General features: G+C 35.1%; 3 protein-coding genes across 10 annotated transcripts; 1 reads left to right on the forward strand and 2 right to left on the reverse strand.

The window, feature by feature from the left end:
• Positions 1–2,362: 2,362 nt before the first annotated feature.
• LOC110667647 (uncharacterized) lies at positions 2,363–9,418 on the forward strand. Of its 5 annotated transcripts, none has more exons than XM_058146490.1 (9): positions 2,363–2,789; positions 2,860–3,568; positions 5,413–5,498; positions 5,621–5,789; positions 6,307–6,395; positions 6,653–6,817; positions 7,009–7,086; positions 8,777–8,880; positions 9,002–9,418. In XM_058146490.1, the coding sequence occupies exons 2-9, from the start codon at positions 2,905–2,907 to the stop codon at positions 9,105–9,107; spliced, it is 1,461 nt and encodes a 486-aa protein (XP_058002473.1). In that variant the 5' UTR covers positions 2,363–2,789; positions 2,860–2,904; the 3' UTR covers positions 9,108–9,418. The 5 variants fall into 5 exon arrangements, with proteins under 5 accessions (XP_058002473.1, XP_058002472.1, XP_058002474.1 ...); XM_058146489.1 differs by having other exon boundaries at positions 2,364–2,789; positions 2,887–3,568; XM_058146491.1 differs by having other exon boundaries at positions 2,364–2,789; positions 2,887–3,568; positions 5,422–5,498.
• A 682-nt stretch (positions 9,419–10,100) lies between these two features.
• LOC110667646 (uncharacterized) lies at positions 10,101–14,664 on the reverse strand. Its single transcript, XM_058146493.1, has 6 exons — positions 14,116–14,664; positions 12,783–12,950; positions 12,503–12,628; positions 11,479–11,631; positions 10,842–11,006; positions 10,101–10,609 (listed from the first exon to the last, which is right to left on the reverse strand). Exons 1-6 carry the CDS (start codon positions 14,353–14,355, stop codon positions 10,181–10,183), a joined length of 1,281 nt encoding a protein of 426 aa, XP_058002476.1. The 5' UTR covers positions 14,356–14,664; the 3' UTR covers positions 10,101–10,180.
• Positions 14,665–14,918: 254 nt separating this feature from the next.
• On the reverse strand, positions 14,919–19,890 carry LOC110667651 (uncharacterized). Of its 4 annotated transcripts, none has more exons than XM_021828557.2 (11): positions 19,421–19,890; positions 18,985–19,270; positions 18,197–18,263; positions 18,034–18,093; positions 17,866–17,959; positions 17,683–17,728; positions 17,470–17,568; positions 17,266–17,334; positions 16,833–17,157; positions 16,104–16,237; positions 14,919–15,996 (listed from the first exon to the last, which is right to left on the reverse strand). In XM_021828557.2, the coding sequence occupies exons 1-11, from the start codon at positions 19,426–19,428 to the stop codon at positions 15,013–15,015; spliced, it is 2,172 nt and encodes a 723-aa protein (XP_021684249.2). In that variant the 5' UTR covers positions 19,429–19,890; the 3' UTR covers positions 14,919–15,012. The 4 variants fall into 4 exon arrangements, with proteins under 4 accessions (XP_021684249.2, XP_021684250.2, XP_058002478.1 ...); XM_021828558.2 differs by having other exon boundaries at positions 17,866–17,944; positions 19,421–19,889; XM_058146495.1 differs by lacking the exon at positions 19,421–19,890 and adding an exon at positions 18,607–18,824 and having other exon boundaries at positions 18,985–19,111.
• Positions 19,891–20,952: the final 1,062 nt, after the last annotated feature.

A 20,952-nucleotide genomic window follows, 5' to 3' on the forward strand; every position in this document is an offset into this window, starting at 1 on the left:
GATCTGATTTATTATGAAAGCTATTTAAACTGTTTCAAATTCAATTAATTTTTTTCATCTAAAGAATGGGAATAAGTTATTTTTGTCTCAATAATTTATTATTTATTAAAAATAATTTATTTTTATATATTTAAATATTATAATTTTGATTAAAAAAATGTATATATTGTTAAAATTATATTTAAATTTTATATTTTTAACCTATAATTTATGTTTAATAAATAAAGTTATATTATATAATTGATAATTTAAAATAAAAAGAAAAATATTTGTGGAGAAACCTGCCCATCCCCGTTATTATTCATATTTAAATTTAAGTTAAGTCAAAATTAATTGTAAAAAAAATAAAAAAATTAATATTTATAAGAATTATTTTAAATAATAATTAATAAAATGCAATTAAAAATTAAATATTTGCTATAAAATTTTTGCAAATCAATATACCATTATTTTAATTATACGTATTTATTAATTATTTTAACACAGATCTCACGAAAAAAAAATTAATTTAAACTATTAAATTTATTTTTATATAAAAATAGTTTAATAAATACATTCTAACTACTTTTACTTACCATTCAAGATTTATTTTTTATATTTGATATTTAAAAAATTCTTAATTATGTAGGCTAAAAATAATAATTACATCACTAGGCTCATACAAAACAATAAATTAATTAAGATCATATAATTAATTAAAATATTATGCAAGTTTATGTGATATTAGGGTCCAAATAAAACAAGAAATATTATATAAATATAAATAAACAATTAAAAATTCCCATTCCAGCAAATATTCAGGTGGCTCTGATTGAAAAATGGAAATCAACTGACTATTTTTGGTAATTTAATTTGAATCTTTAATTATTTTTAAATGTTGATTTAAATTTAATAATTCAATTATTAAAGTTAAAATAAAAAAAATTAAAATTTAAATCCTGCCGTATTAACTAATACCATAATGTAGATATTTTTGAGCCCACTCTGAGGTCTCCTTGTTCTCAACTCTCACTGTCGACACCAGTAATCTCCTCTCCTCCGCCACAACTCTCATTCACAAATCGCAACTCGACTCTCCTCAACTCAGATGATTAGTCCTTTTTCACCATGTTTCTCCACTCTCGACTCTCTGCCACGATCCTCATTTGTCCACTCGACGCTTGTTTCTCAGTCGGCACTCGACAGTCATTGTTCAAGCTTACTCTCCACTCTATAGCCACTCAGCCGCTCATGTCTAGTCAACTACATCTCTCCGAGCGTCCATCGCAAGCCAACCGTGCAACTCTCGAGACTTAATTTTCAGGTCGCAAAATGGAAGAAGATCTCAAGCTTCTAGCTATCCTTTTCATGTTCTGAAAATTATCTAACTGGATTTTGGCTGTTTCAGTTCGATCGACGGAATGAACATCAAAATACAGCCGGCGCACGCGCACTCTTCCTCCAAATTAAGTCCATCCTTAGCTAGAATGCGCCGCACGCACATGTGACGCACTAGGCTCTATTCCATTCCATTCCATGGCCTATTTTGGGAATTTCACCTTTCACTGTTAATAAAGCAAAAGAAAATAATTGGTGATTCCATTTCATTTCATAGAACGTGTTAAACAGCAGATAAATGCATTGACCAATCGCGCCCGCACTTAGTTGTATATAAATTTGGCGTTTAGCGGTTTTTGCTAAAGTGCGCCGCTTGGTGCGTGCGTATTTTATGTACCGACAGGGCCTATTGTTACAACTTACAAGGCCACAGACTCGAGGAATAAGTCGGTAGATGTGTGCCTATTGGCCCATCCGTGGATTGAATAGTTGGCTTTCTTTATTTGAAGGCTTTGAGCGGTTTGCCTACAAGTATGTTTCCTCTGATTCGATCAAATGAATCCCAGTAGATTTTATTCAATTTATATTGTATGATGGAATCGCCTTGATTTTAAAAATCTCAAATGTACAACACTACATAAATAATTATATATATATATATATATATAATTTGTGAACTTAATTACTTAATAAATAAAACACATAAATTTATTTTATTAAACTATAATTAGAATTGAAACTCATAATATATATTTTTAACACCAATAAATTAAATTACTATCAATGTGTCACTAGTCCAATTGTCATCTTCGTCGCAAGTAGATAATGTCTCGATTTTACATAAAAATAAGTTTAATAAATTTTAAATTAGATATTTATTAAAATTTAAATATTTATTATTTTAATAATATACATATTTTAATTAATTTATATAAATTTTTATATAAATATTTAAAATGTTAAACTAATAATTATACAAAATTATGTTATTTCTGACTTTTTTTTGTTACAATATATATTGTTAAAAAAAATTTCCGATTTATTTCTCACCTTATTTACTCGCAATTAATTTCTCTCTCTAGCTTTCTCTCTCGCTCTCTATGCAATCATAGAGCGAGAAAGAAAGAAAGAAAGCAAGAGACAAGAGAAAGGTAAGGAAAAGAAAAGAAAAGAAAAAAAAAAAAAAAGGGGCAAAAGCCTCTCCGGTCGTCCATCAGTTTCTTCCAATTCGCCTTCTTCGCCAGTTCTCAGAGTCTTTGGTCCAATCGATCTCAGATTTTGAAAGCTCAGATTCAGCCATATCAAATGGCAATGGTCAAATTCTCACACACTTTCATCTTTGACTTTTGGTGTTATCTTTATTAGGTTTAGGGTTTCTGCGAATGAGATAATTATCTTTATTGCTGTTCTTCATCGTACTCGTCTTCTTCTTTCACATTTCAAAGGTCTTCAACGGAGTTTCGCCTTCGAAGGTATTTTTGATTGATTGATTGATTGCTTGATCATATCGAATGGTTATTCTGGAATCAATTTATTGTTTAGTATATTGTTTTTTGGGTTGATTGATAGGGTGATGATGAATTATATATGATGGTTATGGTTAGGGTTAGGGCATCTGCGCAGATGGAAGCGTCCGGTAGTAATTCCGATGTGTATAGAGGTTCTTCGGGAGGGAGTAATACAAGTAGTAGTAATTCCAGGAGGTATGGAATGCTATCGGCTTCGAGTATCATCCAGGCACCGATAACTGCCTTGTTAGAGTATTCAGGTCTTTTACGAACGGCCAGGTCAACTCACCAAGAAACGGACCCTTTGATTAACGGCTTTGGTGGGATCCATACTCATAGACTTGATGATTCTACAGCCGTCGCAGCAGCTGCAGCTGCAGCCAACAATGGGGAGGTTGCCATTAGGATAATAGGTGCAGGAGAACATGAGCATGATACGGAGGGCTCTGGATTGGTAGTTGGGCAGTTGGGTGCTCAGAGTGAGGTGTCTGTGCAGCAGCCAATGGTTGGGATGGAATCTGATGTTCAGGGAGATTCTAGAAATGATCGTGGGTCAGGAGAAGGTGCTCCTCAGCAGCCTTCCGGGGCAAGTGGGGATGGGGAAGCTGCTGATGGTAGTGGAGCTAATGGAAGGGATTCATCTTACCAGAGGTATGATATTCAGCAAGCTGCCAGATGGATTGAGCAAGTTCTCCCCTTCTCTTTGCTTCTGTTGGTTGTCTTCATCCGCCAGCATTTGCAAGGTACTATCAGTTTTGCTTTTGCTTGTTATTTCCATATAGGATTGACTGAATTAGAACCTCTTCAAATGACTTATCTGTTGTCTGTTGTTCCATATTCTACTCATGATTAATGTTTTATCTATATAAACATTTTCAATTGGTGCCAAGTCCTTCGTAGTAATTCCATAAGGAACAATAAATATGGCTTACTTTGTACTTGTCTGCTTGTAATCTATTTGTGGATACATTCACGAAACACAACAGATATGACAGCCGCACATACACGAAACAACGGATACGACACCCACACATATGCCAAACACAACAGATACCAACACCTGTACATACGCAAAACACAACAAATACCAACACCTGCACATACACACGCTCTCATGTATTGCCTTATACACATGCACTGATGTCAGTCCTGTGTTTGGGTTGAATTCAGTTATCTTGGGAAAGCTTGTGCAAGTTTCCTTATTTGATGCCCCTTTGCTTTTGGTGCTTAGTGTGTAGAACTGTTACTTTGCCATTTTACTTTTGATGATTACATTGGCATAGTTATTAAAAGCTCTAGGAGCACTAAGGCTACAAGGGGTCCTGGAGCCTAGGCGCGCGGCACAGACGAGCACCTGAGCGAGGTGAAGCGCAAAAGTAAAATAAAATTTTAAAAATCCATAAAGGTCAAATAAATGTGATGCTTTTCCTTTTTTCTTTATCTTGAAATAGGTATAGGTGTAACTTTTTCTTAAAAAAAGATAATAATAGAGTGGTAGTGTTAAAAATGGAAATATGGGAGGTTTGCAATCTTGGGTATGCTGATTTGATGAGATTTTGATGACTAGTTATCACCAGCGTTACGAAATCCAAAAACTTTATAGTGCATCAATATAGGATTTTTATAGATTAATAAATATCAAGTTTAAGTGGTAGTCTTTTTTGTTAATGACAATGCTCACTAAAGTTGGAAATAAAAAAAGTATGTCTTTCTAGAGCCTTGTGCCTGGAACAAAGGCTCGCACCTAGGCGCATAAGGCGCTAGGGTTCGAGCCTGGTGAGCCTTGAGCCTAAGGCATGCCTTTAATAACTATGTACATTGGTATTTGATTTATTCTAAAAACAAGTACTAATCAAATGAATAATCTTAGAAATTGAGTATCAGGGGAGAGGAAAGCATGAAAGGGACGGAGGGCAAAAGAAAAGAACAGCCCTCAATCTAGGGATTATGAGAAGCAACAAAGTTTTACTTATTGAGAGAGAGAGAGAGAGAGAGAGTTCAAAGAATTTATGCTCAAATATAAGAATTTATGTGAGTTATTTCAACCTAAGCAACAATCAGTCTATTACCTGTTAATTGCAGAGTCCAAAATTAAACCTAGACACGTATTTTTACAATGAGTTTCTGGGTAAAGTATTCAGTAGAAAATATTGTAATGTTCCCATGCATAAGACAGTGTACGATACAATAATGATTAATCTTTCTGCTTTTCTTTTCACCTTTTATCGTTAGAGGGATGTTTTGGGTGGTGTTGTTAGATAGAGATTTTGTTTACTGTTCACTAATGAGTGATGACATCACTATTAATCATTGTTTGGCTCTTTCCCATATCTCCGTTTTATTTATGTCAAAAGATCTAGCAGGAACCGAGGATTCTGTCTTCAAATTTTGTGCTTTTTATATTAATTGCTGTGTTTAGGGCGTTGAAAGCTCTTCAAATCTGATTTGGAATGCCTGTGCTATAGTTTCTTATTCTAATTTTATCACCATTGTAGCATGCCTTGTTTGAAAACCCCTTCCTTTTCTCTTCTCTTCTCTTATATAACCCATTCTGTTCATTAAGTAGTGACATTTCCCTTTCTATAAGGAATTACAGGTTTCTTTGTTACAATTTGGATTGCTGTTGTCATGTTCAAGTCAAATGATATCCTACGTAAACAGACAGCGTTGAAGGTATGTCGATTGTAGTTGAACTGATTCTGAGAATTAATGATAGAACTTGTGCTATTTCAGAAATCAGATGCTCTTTTTTACTACAATATAATTTTTTAGTATTGTAATTGTTTTGGCTGCAGGGTGAGAGGAAAATCTCTGTCTTGATTGGGATCTCTCTAGCATTCACACTTCATGTGGTTGGTGTCTACTGGTGGTATCAGAATGATGATCTGTTATACCCATTAATTATGCTCCCTCCCAAATCTATACCACCTTTTTGGCATGCTATTTTCATCATAATGGTGAATGGTATGTGACTTTTTGCAAATTATTAATGTTTCTCTAATTAAAGATGCACTTTCTATTATGATGTTGCAGGGGATTTTTTTTTACTTCGATGGTATTTTATCTCATACAGTCATACTACATATATTTGTTTAGTTTTGCACAGGAAACACTCAGCCAGGACTCCATATGGACATGCACATTCATCATCATTTTTTTTTCTTTTGGTTTCCTTCAGAATGAGAAAAAAAAATGCCCTTAAATTAAATATGAGTTCCCTTTATTATTATTATTATTATTATTATTATTATTATTATTATTATTATTGCATTTTGATTATATTTACTTTGGATATTGAGATGTACTTAATGTCTATGTAACAAAGCTAAATGGCGAAAAAAGATCCTTATAGCTGACCCCAACTAGTGTGGGATTAAGGATTTGTTGTTGTTGTGGTTGATTATATTTACTTGAACCTTTAGCCAATATCTATTGTTTTTTCTGTGGCTTTATATGGTTTCTTAACATTGGTTTGTTCCAGATACTTTGGTCCGGCAGGCAGCAATGGTGTTTAAATGCATTCTATTAATGTATTACAAAAACAGTAGAGGCCGGAATTATCGTAAGCAGGTGAGGTAACATGTAGCCTGCATCTAGAGTTATATTTGGGATCTGTTTCGTTCTGTAAGGGATTAGCTTATTTTGAGGAAGGTAGTTGTTGTTGTTGTTGTCTACTCTTCCTTCTCTCCCCCACTTCTTCCCTGTTGGACCAAAGAAGAAAAGAGGGCAATCTTAATTAACTTCCTTTTCCCTAATTCAATTTCAAATATTGGAGGCATGCATTTGAAACCATATACTTGTTTGACTGTAGTTGTCTTATTTTTCAGGGTCAAATGCTAACTTTGGTTGAATATCTGATGCTGCTATACCGTGCCTTGTTGCCTACACCAGTCTGGTACCGGTTCTTTTTGAATAAAGAATACGGGAGCCTCTTTTCATCACTAATGACAGGGTTGTACCTGACTTTCAAGCTCACGTCTGTTGTGGAGAAGGTATAAAATATTTGTATTTTGTTTTCTATTCCTTCTCTTTTTGTTTCTCTTTTGGGAGCCAATATAAATCACTTGTACTGAAGGTCTTACTTCAGTGGCTTAGCTCATGGCTGTTCTTAGACTCTCTTCCCCAGCTTATATACTTCTTTGTCTATTGCCCTTCTTATTTGGTAATTGTTGGTAAATTTCAGGTGCAAGCTTTCTTTTCTGCTCTGAAGGCTCTATCACGTAAGGAGGTACATTATGGGGCTTATGCAACATCAGAGCAGGTAACATTGACCTCCTTTTTTCCTTGGACTTGTGTGATGCTGACTTAAAATATTGTGCGTGCATAATATGCACAAAATACAAATATGTATGTATATAATTAGCTGGTTATTTTGTGTGCTTTAATGGTTGTTTCATTAGAGCAAAAGAAGTCTAAGTCTCTGTTTATTTTAGGAAAACTCTTTTTTCCTGGCATTTGGAGCACTTATGAAAATTAGTCAATGGAAAATGTTTTCCTAGTAAAAGGGAAAACTAAGTTGTTTTCAGGGAAAATGACTTCTTGAACAAGAAGTTATTTTTTGGACTTCTACAAACTCATAAAAGGAAGGAGTCCGAGAAAAAGACAGACACACTTGTTCGTTACTGAGCGTTGTTGATCATCTAAATATAAAGTTCGTGTGTGTCAAAACATTTCCTTAGTCTTATACATTGAACGATAATTATTTTGTCCAATTTACTCCAAATTTAAGAGAATAATTTCTACTTTGCAACCAAACTGCAGAAAGTATGTCATTTTCTCCATAGATAAGTAGTTTTCCCTGTAACAAATGAAGCTTAAGAAAACAAATGCCTAATTATACATTTATCGAAAGTGGAAAAAAAGCATTTGCATTCCCAAACTGTTTGTTTTGCAGATACTTTCAGCAAAAAGTTTTAGGTTGGTTTTTTTTCTTTTTTCTTTTTTTTTTGTATTGGTATTTAGAAAATACACGTGTAATAAATTATATTGGTGTTTAAATGCAATGAAAAGGTTTGATATAAATGTAAAAGTGTAGTAAATTAATGCAGCTCTAAACTTCTGTGGGTATTTTTGTTGGTGGAATAATTGTTAACTAAAAACTGGAGTTTGCTTAAATGATTGATTAGAAATTGGTTCTTCATTGTACCAATGATAAACTGCAAAAATGTTATTTGATATGCAACTTTTTGTATTACTAGGGGGTATACACTGATCAACCTGCTTGATGTATTAGAATACTTGCCATGAATAAAGAAATTTGTATACGTTTAAGACAATAAAGTAGAATTGAAATTTCAAATCCATTTCACTCCTTGGCATATTAGTCTGTGCTGGTTTTATTGCATTCAACTTGCTTAGCTTTCAATTAAATGCCACCTGCGTATAGCACAGATAGTTATGGGAGTGGGTTAAGATCATACGATTATGTTCTATTGCTATTATACCAAAAAAAATCTGAATTATCTGAATAAGCTAAATCAAAAGAATTGAATTGGTCAGAGGTTATTTTAAACTGTACGCTGAACTTGTTCAAAACTAGGTCATGCAAATATGAACTACAGTTTTCTTGCTTAAATCGTCATACCTTTATACTCACTATTCACTACCTAAGGGACAATTCAATGATTCAGTTGTGGATTAATTCAAAATGAGATTGGAATGCAAGTATACCCTGGCTTTCTGTTTGGAAAGAGTGCCACCCATTATTTTCTCAGAATATTTTCAGTTGTTTTTATTTGTGAACTTTAATTTATCTCATTTACTGGGACTGTGCATTGAGATGTAATACAGAAAATGGCTTGATAATCGGAGTAATTGTTTGACCTCTGAAATATTGAAACTCTGTTGACACATATTGCTAGCTCTTTCTTGCAGCACACACAAAATAAACAAATAAATTTATAAAGTGGGAAAGTTGTACGTGCGTTTGAGGTTTTCAGCAATGTATGCAGGTCAATGCAGCAGGAGATCTGTGCGCTATATGCCAAGAAAAGATGCATGCTCCCATTCTACTTCGGTGTAAACACATCTTTTGTGAAGATTGTGTATCAGAATGGTTAGTTACGTGCTCTGTGATAAGTTGTAATTGATAATGGCTTATGATTGCTCTTCTGTTTGTTGTTTGGACATGATTGCGTCACTGCTATCAATTTAGCTGACTGACATTCTAATTCCAGGTTTGAGAGGGAAAGGACGTGTCCCTTGTGCAGGGCCTTGGTCAAACCTGCAGATCTTAGATCGTTTGGTGATGGTTCAACTACTTTGTTCTTCCAGATATTCTAAAATTTTCTACTGTAAAATCTTTGTAGTTTTTCTTCTTCAGAGCTCCAAACACTTACCCAAAGCTTGCCTTTTCCTGATCAGCAAGAGATCTACACAAGTATATTTGACTATTTGGCTGTGCCTTGTTCAGTAGTTACCCAAGGAAGTTGAACCGAAGCAAGTAGATGGAACTTGAATTGGTTCTGTTCCTTTGTTGTATCGAGAAAGGTTGGATGTATCTAATGGCCCTTAGACGGTTCCTCTAAGGACTAACACTATATGTCTATGTTCATTTGCCATAAATGAAAGGCTTTCTTCCTCATTGAATTGTATATATTTTCTACTCAAGGCATGAGCCTAATTTTTGCACTTGGTGTCCTATTATTTGGAGTTTAAATCGGCTTTGTAATTGAATGCAATCTCCTCTTGCTGTTTTGCGAATTACAATTATCTACATGTGTAGGAAGTGAAGGTCAAATCTCCTTCATTCTTCATTGGCAACTCACACTTTTAACCCTTCCTGTCGTGATTTTGGTTGGATGCATTCTGCCATTTTGTAGTTGATTCAGTGAGCATACGCAAACGAACAATGATCCTAAAGCAATTCATCTGGCCGGGTATGCTGTCCAAACGGATCTTGAACGTGTAATTTCATTATAGCATGAAAGGTGGTTTCAAATTTTCGATAAATGGTTTATATCTCGATAATCTGCAAAAATCCATAGCTATGGACATTGAAGTGGCATCATTTTACGAAGGGTTATTACAAAATCTGTATCCTCGCTTAAAAATGTAGACTTGGATATCTCATATCTGTTAACAGCATAACATAATGCATTTGTGAAGTGAGGGACAGAAGGCAATACAGAAGATATTTCACAAAGGATTTTAATTGTTATCTGAACCAGGAAAATCTAACTCTATCGGGTAACAAATAATGCTGCATAAACAATTACATACAAAAAAATAATAACAAATGCTTACCCAAAAATCAGGGGGAAAAAAACACAAGGAAAAAAAAGTTTAGAATCAATATTTCACAAAATTTCTTGTTAGTGAACAATGAAAAGCTTGATTTACGGGGATGATTTTGTTTATGTTTTAGCATTGTCCTCAGGTACAGGAGTAACTGAACTTGGTGTGGCATCATTTCCTGAAGTCTCCTGCGTTTTTGTGTCTTCTTCCTCAAGTACAGGCGTAACTGAACTTGGTGTGGCATCATTTCCTGAAGCCTCCTGCGTTTCTTGTGGTAGGTTGGGCACGGGAAATATTTCCTCCGTTGCTGGTGGCCTCCCAGATGCAGTTATCTCAGAAGGTGAGGGTGGTGAAATAGAAAGCATATTTGTAATTGGGTAAACCTCAGTTACTTCTTCACTGCCTTCATCCAAATAAACAACATCTTGCATGGTGAGTTGGTGGTATTCAACAATTTCCCTTAGAAACCGGTTCTCACGAGCAAATATTGAATTCTCATGTGCCAAACGAGCCTTTTCAGCCAAAAGTGTCTCCAGTTGAAGGCGAATCTGAGATCACAAACATGTGCATCAAGTCGAAGTTAACCACAACAACAATCATCTAACACCAGTTAAAGCACTCCTACAGATAAAGAATTCAAAAACTTGAGAACCAAAGGGTTAGCACAATCAGCTTAATGCTATCATCTAAACTACAAAAGTAGGGTAAACAGCATTGCGTCAATCTTACTTCAAGGTTGTTGCTATTAAAGGATTACAATAAAATACAATTATACAGTACCAAATCATCATCTGCTGGGTTGCATCCTTTTTCACGACTATCCCTCAGGATTTTATTCTCTTCCTCTAGTTGTGAACATCTTTGTTTTGCAAAAGCCAGGTCTGCTTTAATCGTTTTGAGCTCCCGAAGAAGAAGTTTTGCTTTTGCAGCAGTTGCCATTGCAACCTGTAAAACAAAATGAAGGCCAATCATGCATTTCACCAGCTAGGAGACAGAAACAAGTTTCATCACTCTCTTCCCCCTACCACATTTTTCCCCTTTGGTCTGATGTTATACTTGCAATGAATACATGCTCTAATATCCTCATCCTGTGTTTAACAATTATATTGAAGATTCTAAACATTCTGCAAATTTAGTCGGTTTGTACTTCCACAATAAATTCTGAGTCACTGAAATAGCCTATAAATGAAACAAACTCATCTTCTTTCTTTAACCCCTTCATGCACAGAAATTTCATAGCACACATCTCTAAACCCCATTTATTTGTTTCAGCAAATATAGTGATCTTCACACTTGGAGTGCTCTTGAGTAAAGCGAATGCAGAAATTCAATCTTATTTGCTTTTCAGATTAACAGACATAATAAAACTATTGCCACACGAACCAGTGATCCATTATTACAAAGTTTGGCACCTTACGTCGCGAGATGCCTTCAATTGAGTTTCACGGTTCAGTTGATTCTTTGGCTCTTGATTTTGTGCCTCGGGACTGCTTCCTTTTCGCATAATTTGCAGTTTGCAGGTTTCTTGGATGATATCTGCAGTCTTATTTTCCACAATGGTGCGACCTTCCTGGAAAACCAAGCGGTTATGTTGAATCAAGAAAATATAGTTTCTATACCTAAAACCTAGTGAGTGAACCACACTTAAATATGCAAGCAAACATATTTGTGATGGTTTCAGTTACCTACTCATTTCTTGCTCTAATCTAACTCATCTATCTACTATCTCCAAAAGGAAACCAATAAAAAGAATTTGCTGGTCCAACCTCAAACCAAAGTTCAAAAACATAAGAGAGAGCTTAGGTTGAACTACTTTGATGGCTTTTCGCATAATCAGGGAGGAGAGATGACTTTTTTTTGGTGCACAAACAGAAAGCACTGTAGTTCTAATCTTATAAACTTCTACTGAAATCCCAAACCACCGCCCCACCCCCCTCTCTTTCTCCGCTTGAGTCAGCCCTAGATACTTTACATAATTAGGAGGCCATGGCATTTCAATGTGGAAGGGAATTAATCACATGTAGGATTTCGAAGGGATGAAATAGCAGTTTGACTACAAGTGTAATTCTATTGAAATAAAGCATCAATTTAGACCTCTTTCCTACTACCGATGTCCATAGATAGATTAGGTGATAGACTTACACCTAATCGATCAAAGTTTACTTCTGGCTAAAAAATTGCAGCTAAAAGCCATATAGGCAGTTATCACAGGAACATATTTTAAAGTGTAACAGGAAAGAAAGCGGGCTACACGTTAGGCAGAGCAAGCCTACACTAAGTGAACATTCAGTTTCTTGGTAATCATTATCTTGTTCAGTCGATAGATCTCAAAATAATGAGTTTATCAAGCGAATTGATCTTGCCTAGAGTTGAACAAGCAAGCCAAGAGCAAAGAAACTCTGTAAATGTGCAATTGATAGCAAATCATCAAGAATTCTTACCTCAAAAGACTTTTCAAAGGTGTCACCTATGTGATTAAGGGAAGATGTGATTTTATCCAGGCCCTTCCGTAATCTAGGATTGTCCATTTTCCCAACTCCCTCAGGTGTTAGGTTTGATTTCCGAGACTGCAATTGGGAAAAGAAAGGCAGGATGAACAAAATCCAAGCATTAGAACGGTTAGCTCTCAGTTCTACAAAGTGTCCATTTTTTTTTTCAAATTTTTATTTCCAAAATTTCTTTTCTAAATTATAGGCAGAAATGTAAGACAGAAGGAATTACCTGGCCACCTACAGAGGTATCTGACATCTGGAACCTAGATCGTTCTGGTGTTTCTAATTGTGATGACATATTATCCTCCTCAAGAATTGATTTGGTTTTCCTAGCAAGAACACCCCAAAACCCTTTAGAATCACTTCTGGCTGATGAGTCCTCATATGCATCAAAGACCTACATGTTCAAGCATTACATCATATTTAAAGGACAAGGAGAATAAATTCCCACCATATATATATATATATATATATATAAATGCACAAACAAAGTTTCAGAAAAGATAACCAATTAATTAGTCATTTTCTTTCTTTTAAAGAAAAAAAAAAAAAAAGAAAATAAGAGAGAGAAAAGATGACACAAACATCTCATTAATACCACCAAAAATCAATGCCACTTGATCAAAGTTAATAATATTGACGATAGACGCATTCATCAAAAAAACTATTCATCTAAAGAAATGAAACCCAATAAATTTTTTACTTTCGCCCAGTGAAAATTCATTAAAACATATCACATACTGAATTAACTTAAAAGATATATATGTTCTGGAGTTGACGGGTGGGTTATAAATCCTAATCAATTTATCTATAGCATCATGTGTGTGCATAAAGCACAAAAAAAAAAAAATCACAATTCTTATTAAAATAACTACAAATTAATCTTAGTACATAAAATGAAGGTTCCAAACCAAACCAAAATAGTCTAGGAAGCTATGAATTTCGAAATATGAATTCAGCGAAAATAAGAGCCAAAGGAAATAAAGCAAATCATTTTCTATGAATCAGGAATCAATCTGTCAATTTGTGAAGGCAACTTAATAAACAAAAGCAGAAGAATGGCAGTTTATTCTCTTTGTGAACCTTAAAATCAATGCCACTTGATCAAAGTTAATAATATTGACGATAGACGCATTCATAAAAAAAACTATTCATCTAAAGAAATGAAACCCAATAAATTTTTTACTTTCGCCCAGTGAAAATTCAATACAACATATCACATACTGAATTAACTTAAAAGATATATATGTTCTGGAGTTGACGGGTGGGTTATAAATCCTAATCAATTTATCTATAGCATCATGTGTGTGCATAACGCACAAAAAAAAATCACATTTCTTATTAAAATAACTACAAATTAATCTTAGTACATAAAATGAAGGTTCCAAACCAAACCAAAATAGTCTAGGAAGCCATGAATTTCGAAATATGAATTCAAGGAAAATAATAGCCAAAGGAAATAAAGCAAATCATTTTCTATGAATCAGGAATCAATCTGTCAATTTGTGAAGGCAACTTAATAAACAAAAGCAGAAGAATGGCAGTTTATTCTTTTTGTGAACCTTAGATCTCTGAAGGAAGGAATCTCCTGCGTAGGCAGAGGAAAGAGACGATTCGCGATGAGCTGCAGACGCCCTGATGGCCTGAGCCGCCAAGGAGGAAGACGAATTAAATGTTTGAGAAGATTTTAACATATTACTCCTTTTAACGTCGTTGTTATTGATATCATCTTCTGGCTTGCGATATATCTCTTCTTTGAAGGTGGAAGCCCTCGTGATTCCCTGCCTTCTCCTGTACGCCATTTCTTCTTCTTCTTCTTCTTCTTCTTCTTCTTCTTTTCTTTGTGTTTTTTTGATTCGACGAATAACCACCACCGCCTTGCCCGTCACGGTCACCACAAACGCCACCGTGATGACAGACTAGAGGAAGAGGGAAAGGAGGAGAATGTATCACCACCACAACTACCGCCAGTAGCGCCAAATCGTCTGTTTTGGAATTGTCTAACGAACTTGCCCTTTTTTTATTGTCTAGGAAACCACCTCGTATGCGAGCGAGCAAGTATTTTTTTACAGAAAGAAAGGCTAAGGTGACGGCTTTTGCATGCTTTTGAAGTAATCTCCACCGTTCGATTTCCAAATTTTCTTATTCTTCACTTTTATTATAATCCAACGGTTTCCATCTCTCCCATTCCAATTGTTGACTTCTCTTTTCCTTTTTTTTTAATTAATATTTTAAGTGTATTGCACAATTACTTTAATTTTTTAATTTATTTCATTTTTTAACCACCAAATAATAATTACATAATTATTTAAAATAATTATTTTTTTTCAAAAAAAGAGAAGCATTTCCCGCAACCAATGCCTCCTTCAAAACCACAAGAAGCTTTTCATGATGCAATAGAATGGCAATATATTTACATGTTTTTTGAGGATGAGTATGTATCATGTCATATTCGTTTCTTACAGCTGAAGAGCCAAGCTGTTAAGCTGAGTATCTAATGACGAATGTGGGGGGTTATCGTGGTAAGTCTCGCTCATTCTATTCAGGAAAGCTCCTTGGCCACCTGAGCTCTCTTGCAGATATCTCTTCTGTCCCAAGGGATTCATCTGATCAAGTCGTGTCCTCAAGAATGGTAGATCAAAAGTGAACTGAGAAACTGGTGTTGAGTTCTGGTTTGATTTCAATGTCCAGTGTGTCTCAGTTGAACTACCAAGTTCATGAATTGCACCTTGAGCTACTACAGGTTGACCATTACCTATCATATATTGTGGAGTAGTATTATTCATGAAGCTTAGAGTTTGACCAAAACCTGATGTACGTGAGCCCATGTTTAAGGGCCAGGAAGATGATGAAAACCTGTAACTATCACTTAACCTGCATTCCAGGACATTTGACTGAGGATCCTTGAAAGCTGAACCCAACAATGGCGATTTATTATGCATCTTGCTTTTCTCCAGTTTCAGTTTTGTTGACTTCAAGTCTTTGTTGTTTAACCCAGTATCAGAAAAATTCAGATCTCTTGCATCAATGATGGATGAATGCAAACCCATTTGAATCCTACCATTCTGATTTTGTTGAAAATTGTCATCCTTAGAAATACCTACAACGTTTGTATCATTGCTGCTCAAAGCTTCTAGTCTAATGGCCCCAAAGGCAATCCAACCATTACCCTGTGAGGCCACTTCCATTGACGCGCCACTGGTTCCTATTTTGTCACAAGAATAAGCACTCTCCCCTTTATCAGCATCACACTTGTCAAAGCTGGTCGTCACATAATTCTTGCAGTTTGGAGCCTGAGGCCAATTTGAAGCTGAATATGGATAATTGTTAGCTTCAGTTGACCATCCACTTAACTTGCGTTGGGCAATCATTTGGGCTGTTGGCCCTAAATCTTTAACAAACAACATTAAGCTTTTCTGATAACCAATATCCTGCTGGTTCACCTACAGAAACAAGAAAAAAAATATCAGTTCTCATCAGTAATGAGAATTTCACACCAGTAGCCATAGATGGAAATGAGATCGATCTGATCTCATATGAAATCACTTACATGCATTAGCATTTTGGAATTACTGTAAATTGTTGAAATAATTGAATCATTCTCATTATGGATGGACAACCAAGGTTTATATGTAGAACGCCTATCTGCTTCTGAAGAACTAGATCGTCTACCAACTCCAAACCCTGTTGATGGGGAACTAATGAAAATAAGCAACCAAATTCTATAGCTCATGACAAGAGTATAAACTTAAATGCCGTTTTGCTTCACTTATGCACGTGTTTGTATACACACACATACACATTGAGAGAGATTAATTCCTAATATATTTGAAAAGGTTCAAAATCATAGTCTACAATGGACCATAAATTCATCATGCTGATGTGTGAAACCTTACCATGGTTTCGCAAATAATAAACCAAGAATGCAAAATCAAGCACTTTTTATGAAGAAGTAGATCCAAGTAAGAGCTTATGTCAAAAGGAATAAACCATTTACCTCGTACTTGTGAATCCCTTCGATTAAATGAGTGCAAGTAATGCATGGCCCTCATGTTTAATCTTCTATAGCCTTGTGTTAGTGAATCTCTTTGATTTAATGAATGCATGGTCCTCATGTTTAGTCTTCTATAAGTAGTTATGAAAATCATTGCATCATGTACATTAGAAAACTAGATAGCCAAACCACACAAGGTTTAGAACATGCAATCTTATCAGATTTCTACTCCCCTTATCCATTGTATTTCAGTTTTAGAGAATCAGACCAGAATTCACAACTTACCAAAAGGCACTTCAACACCTCTTGTGTCTGATTGAGCAGTAATACCACCGGCAGAGCACAAAGGGATTACTTGCACTGCTGTTCTTAAATTCAATGTACTGTTTGCTGAACTGAACATATGTTTTCCTGACACACTGAGTGCGACACTATTGGATCTTGAATTTGCAGCAAGTTGAGAAGCTGAGCTATAAGTTGAACTCTTAGCCTCACTTTTGGGTCTTCTACTTGCTCGTCGTCTCGTCCCCGAAAATTCCAATTCAAAATTCTCAGGATCAGTTTTAAGAACATGAAAAACCTTCTTAGCTAGTTCATCAATGGCACGAGCCTGTAGCAACGATGATTTGACATTCCAATGAAAGGAAATACTAAACTATTTTTGCAGAGAATTATAAGAACACTTCTTCAAATTTTAACAAAGATTTGATGATCATACCTGTCTGAAAAAAATTGTACCTGAGGAGTTAAAATGCATTGCATTTCTGGGTATTAGAAACACATCATGCTGCATGGAAAAAAAAAAAGAAAGAAAGATGCTTCAGGTTTATTAAATGTCAAGGTCATGTAGTCACACATCAACGCCAAAAGAAAAGGTTACCTAGGAAACAAAGGTAGAGTAATACTTGAGAAAGAAGCAAACCTCAAATTGTTCAAGACTATTATACATTCCTTCATGAAGTTTAGCTCTCATAGTCCCAAAATCCATAGGCTCTTTGATGATTTCATAGTAATCCTCTACCTTATTTAGAGAAGGGGAAAAAAATGAGAAAAAGGAAACCTCCAACATAATGAGTGAGAAAGGAAAACAACATTAATGATATATGAAAATGAAACAGTTAAATTAGATACTAACCTCATTTGGGTCAACTGGTTCTGCAAATATTTCATAAGTATCTCTCCTAAAATATAAAAATAATAAAATAACACAAGCAAAGAAGATCGTAAAAAATCACTGAGATAAATGTTTCTCAATTAGTATATGCTTACAGCACTTCCACATTATTTAAAATAAAAACAGTTTTGAAAGAATAGCCACCTCTGTAATATGTCAAGAATAAGCTCAAGTATGCGTTTTTTTGGCATCCGCAACACAAACGGCGCAGAAAGTGATTGACCTGATATAAGTGAAGCTAAAGTCACAAATGTAAAAAACTGCAGATCCAAGATTCATAGTTTCAACTTTCAACACAGAAACTGAAGTAACCTGGCTTGGTAACTTGACCTCCATTTTTTATGCTACCTTTACATTGCAAAATGAGTTGATCTGGTCCAATAAGACACGAAGAATCATGCCAATTTAAGTGAAATTTTAAAGAAGGCGATTTAGGCGATTTATAGTTACATCTTGGAGGGAGCAAAAGGCAGACCATTATTTCTTAGAAGATCTTCATGACTTGTTTGTCCCCCATTCTGTTCATCACTGGACTTGTGATCCTGAAACCAAACTCACAGAAAATAATAAAGACCAAAAGCAAATTGAACAACATCATGAAGAAGTAGTAATTACCACTAGGAACAAGTTTACACACAGTGAAATTGTGTTCCTTGAGTCAATGTTAGTACGTTCTTATCATTGAAAACAATGCCTTAATCAAAATATTTTGGAAAAAAAAAAATAAAACACTGAATTCCTTAAAATTATGGAGAAGCAGAAGGCTTATTGAACCTGATTATGTAGATTAATACAACTAAACACCTTGCAAGTCTCGAGGAACTAGCAGCAATAAAATTTGAAAAAATTAAGGAAAAATAAAGATGCTGAGAAGAGGCATAATACCTTGAAATCAAAACCACACACCAAAAGAAGCCATAAATATAATAACATGAGCAAATAAAACAAAAGTATGTTCTTGAGTCAAACTGCGGGGTGGTGTCCAGTTGCCTGGTCTACTGATGTCTCCCAGGAATATTAAAATGCCGCTCAAGAATCACCTTTTTCTACTTTAAAAGCCCTCTTTAAACCCCTCAACAACCAAGATCCCAGATGAAAGTACGCTGGGCATGACCAACTCAATCATTGCCATGAACAGGAAAAGAGCACAAAATTTTCACATGGGTAAATTTATTTCAGAGAAACGACTGAAATTAGTGAAACTAATTATGATAAAACTTAAAAAAAAAAAAAGGATTACATGACAATTAATTAAAGCAAAACCTGTTGGGCACTTGGAGGAGAAGCAGCCACATCTTGAAGAGGTCTGAGCTTCCTCTTCTTCGTGGCCTTGGTCCAGGAGGATGGCCCCTCACCATTACCCCAACAACGGCGTTTCTTTTGCTCACGCTCTACGTGTAAACTAGTGCTAGTACTAGTAACAGTAATGGTACTACACCTAGTTCGAGCAACAGGAGACCTCGATGGCTGAGCCTTCCTCGCATCTAAAGCAGATATTCGAGGGCTCCTCCTGTGTCCTTCTCTCAAGATCCTCCGCATTTGTACTTTTCTAACAACAAACAACAAAACCCACATTGTCCACTATTAACATAATTCCAAACCTCGTTTCACACCCTCATATAGTGTTTGGCTTTCCCATCCAAAATTAAAAATAATAATAATAATAATAGCACCCAACAAAAGGAAAACGAAAACTCACCTGGACATTCACATGAATTTTCCAAACAACATTTCCCAAGTTTATTTTTCACTGAATGAGTGCATAAAAATAAGCAAGTGATTGTTGAGAAAAGGGAAATGTGAGTGTAGATGATGGGGGTTACATTGAAGAGATATAGCTATCAATTGATTTTGCTTTCCATTTTAGAGGGATAAGGAAATTCCATGAAAGGAAAATGCATAAACCCCAATTGATTGCTGCTATTTGGTTCCTATTTTGGACTGCTCAGGGCTTCAAATATTGTAAGAACTAACAGAAATTTTTAAAAGAAAAAGGGAAAAATCTTTATAAATGTTAATGTAATGACAATAAGAGGAGTATAATAATTAGACAAAAATGGCATAATCAAGCAGAGTAATGACAGGATGAGCCTGTGGAAAATGGAGGGTTTTAGGAAGGCAACAATTCCACTATTACAGTTCCAGACAATGTGGGGTGAAGACAGATCACAACCAGACAAGAAACGAATCCGCTAAAGGGACCCTCTCTCTCTCTATCTTTATTAATAATAATTAATCTATATGTCCTTTTGCTAATTCCCCTGAAATTTTTTCTCTTTTTTATTCATTGGCAATGGCCCAACGCTTAGGGCCTAACACAGCACCTTGGTTTGTTTCCCTGTTGGCCCGTCTTAATATTTTAGACTTCTTTGGGTCTCCCCAATGAAAAGTATTTGTTTTTTTTCTTAGTTTTTAGTATAATTTTGATTTTATACAAAAATAAATTTGATAAGTTTTTAATTAAATATTTATATTAAAATTTATATAAATTAAATAAAAAAATTGTATAATTTAAATAATAAATGTATAATATTAATTTAATAATATTTTTATACAAAATTAAAGTTATAATAATTATTTTTTATAATATTAAAAAAAATACCAATAATGTAACACCTCAAATTTTTAAATTTATTAGTTTGTGAGTAATATTAATATTTTAAATTATTTAAATTTTAGGAAATTATTTAAAATTTTTTAGATTTTAGAAATCGGGTTCAATTTTTCGAAAATATAAAACTTTGATAATTTTTTAAAATTAATTTAAAGATCACGTGGCAAAACTAAAAATATATTTAGACTTTACGAATTTTTCTGAGTTTTCTAGAAGTTTTTCAGAATTTTTGGGCCTCGTTTTCGGTCCCAAGGCAAAGTAAAAATTCAAAATTTTGTATCTTAAATTGGATCGGCCGAATCTAATCGAATGGGATCGGACCGTTCGAATCGGACCGGCCCTTTACTTTTTCTTCTTCTTTCTCCATCGCACGCCCGACTTTTCTCCTTCCTCTCTCATTTTCTCTCTCCTCCCTCCTCCCCAGGCTGCGCCGCCGCCATATAGCTTTCCCCACCTCACCGGCGCACCGCCCCAGTGCCTCCCCACGGCCAACCAACGCTCTAGGCTGCCGGAAAACCCGCGCAAAGACCCACCTATGTGGGGGCGCCATTTCGACTTCCTGGCCGAAATCCGGCTGATCCGGCTACCGATTGGGCCAGGTCTTGTGTCAAACACCA

This window comes from Hevea brasiliensis, chromosome 5 (assembly GCF_030052815.1).
Source record: "Hevea brasiliensis isolate MT/VB/25A 57/8 chromosome 5, ASM3005281v1, whole genome shotgun sequence".
Lineage (NCBI taxonomy): Eukaryota > Viridiplantae > Streptophyta > Magnoliopsida > Malpighiales > Euphorbiaceae > Hevea > Hevea brasiliensis.

Excerpts from the sequence above, each read along its gene's own strand:
- LOC110667651 (XM_021828557.2), bottom strand. Across the intron at positions 17,569-17,682 it reads AACCAGTTGACCCAAATGAG|GTAGAGGATTACTATGAAAT; the intron begins GTTAGTATCTAA and ends TCTCTAAATAAG. Across the intron at positions 15,997-16,103 it reads ATTCCAAAATGCTAATGCAT|GTGAACCAGCAGGATATTGG; the intron begins GTAAGTGATTTC and ends TTGTTTCTGTAG.
- LOC110667647 (XM_058146490.1), top strand. The coding sequence starts at position 2,905 with ATGATGGTTATGGTTAGGGTTAGGGCATCTGCGCAGATGGAAGCGTCC. Across the intron at positions 3,569-5,412 it reads CATCCGCCAGCATTTGCAAG|GAATTACAGGTTTCTTTGTT; the intron begins GTACTATCAGTT and ends CCTTTCTATAAG. Across the intron at positions 7,087-8,776 it reads CTTATGCAACATCAGAGCAG|GTCAATGCAGCAGGAGATCT; the intron begins GTAACATTGACC and ends CAATGTATGCAG.
- LOC110667646 (XM_058146493.1), bottom strand. The coding sequence starts at position 14,355 with ATGGCGTACAGGAGAAGGCAGGGAATCACGAGGGCTTCCACCTTCAAA. Across the intron at positions 11,632-12,502 it reads CCTTTGAAAAGTCTTTTGAG|GAAGGTCGCACCATTGTGGA; the intron begins GTAAGAATTCTT and ends TTGGTTTTCCAG. Across the intron at positions 10,610-10,841 it reads ACCCAGCAGATGATGATTTG|ATTCGCCTTCAACTGGAGAC; the intron begins GTACTGTATAAT and ends TTGTGATCTCAG.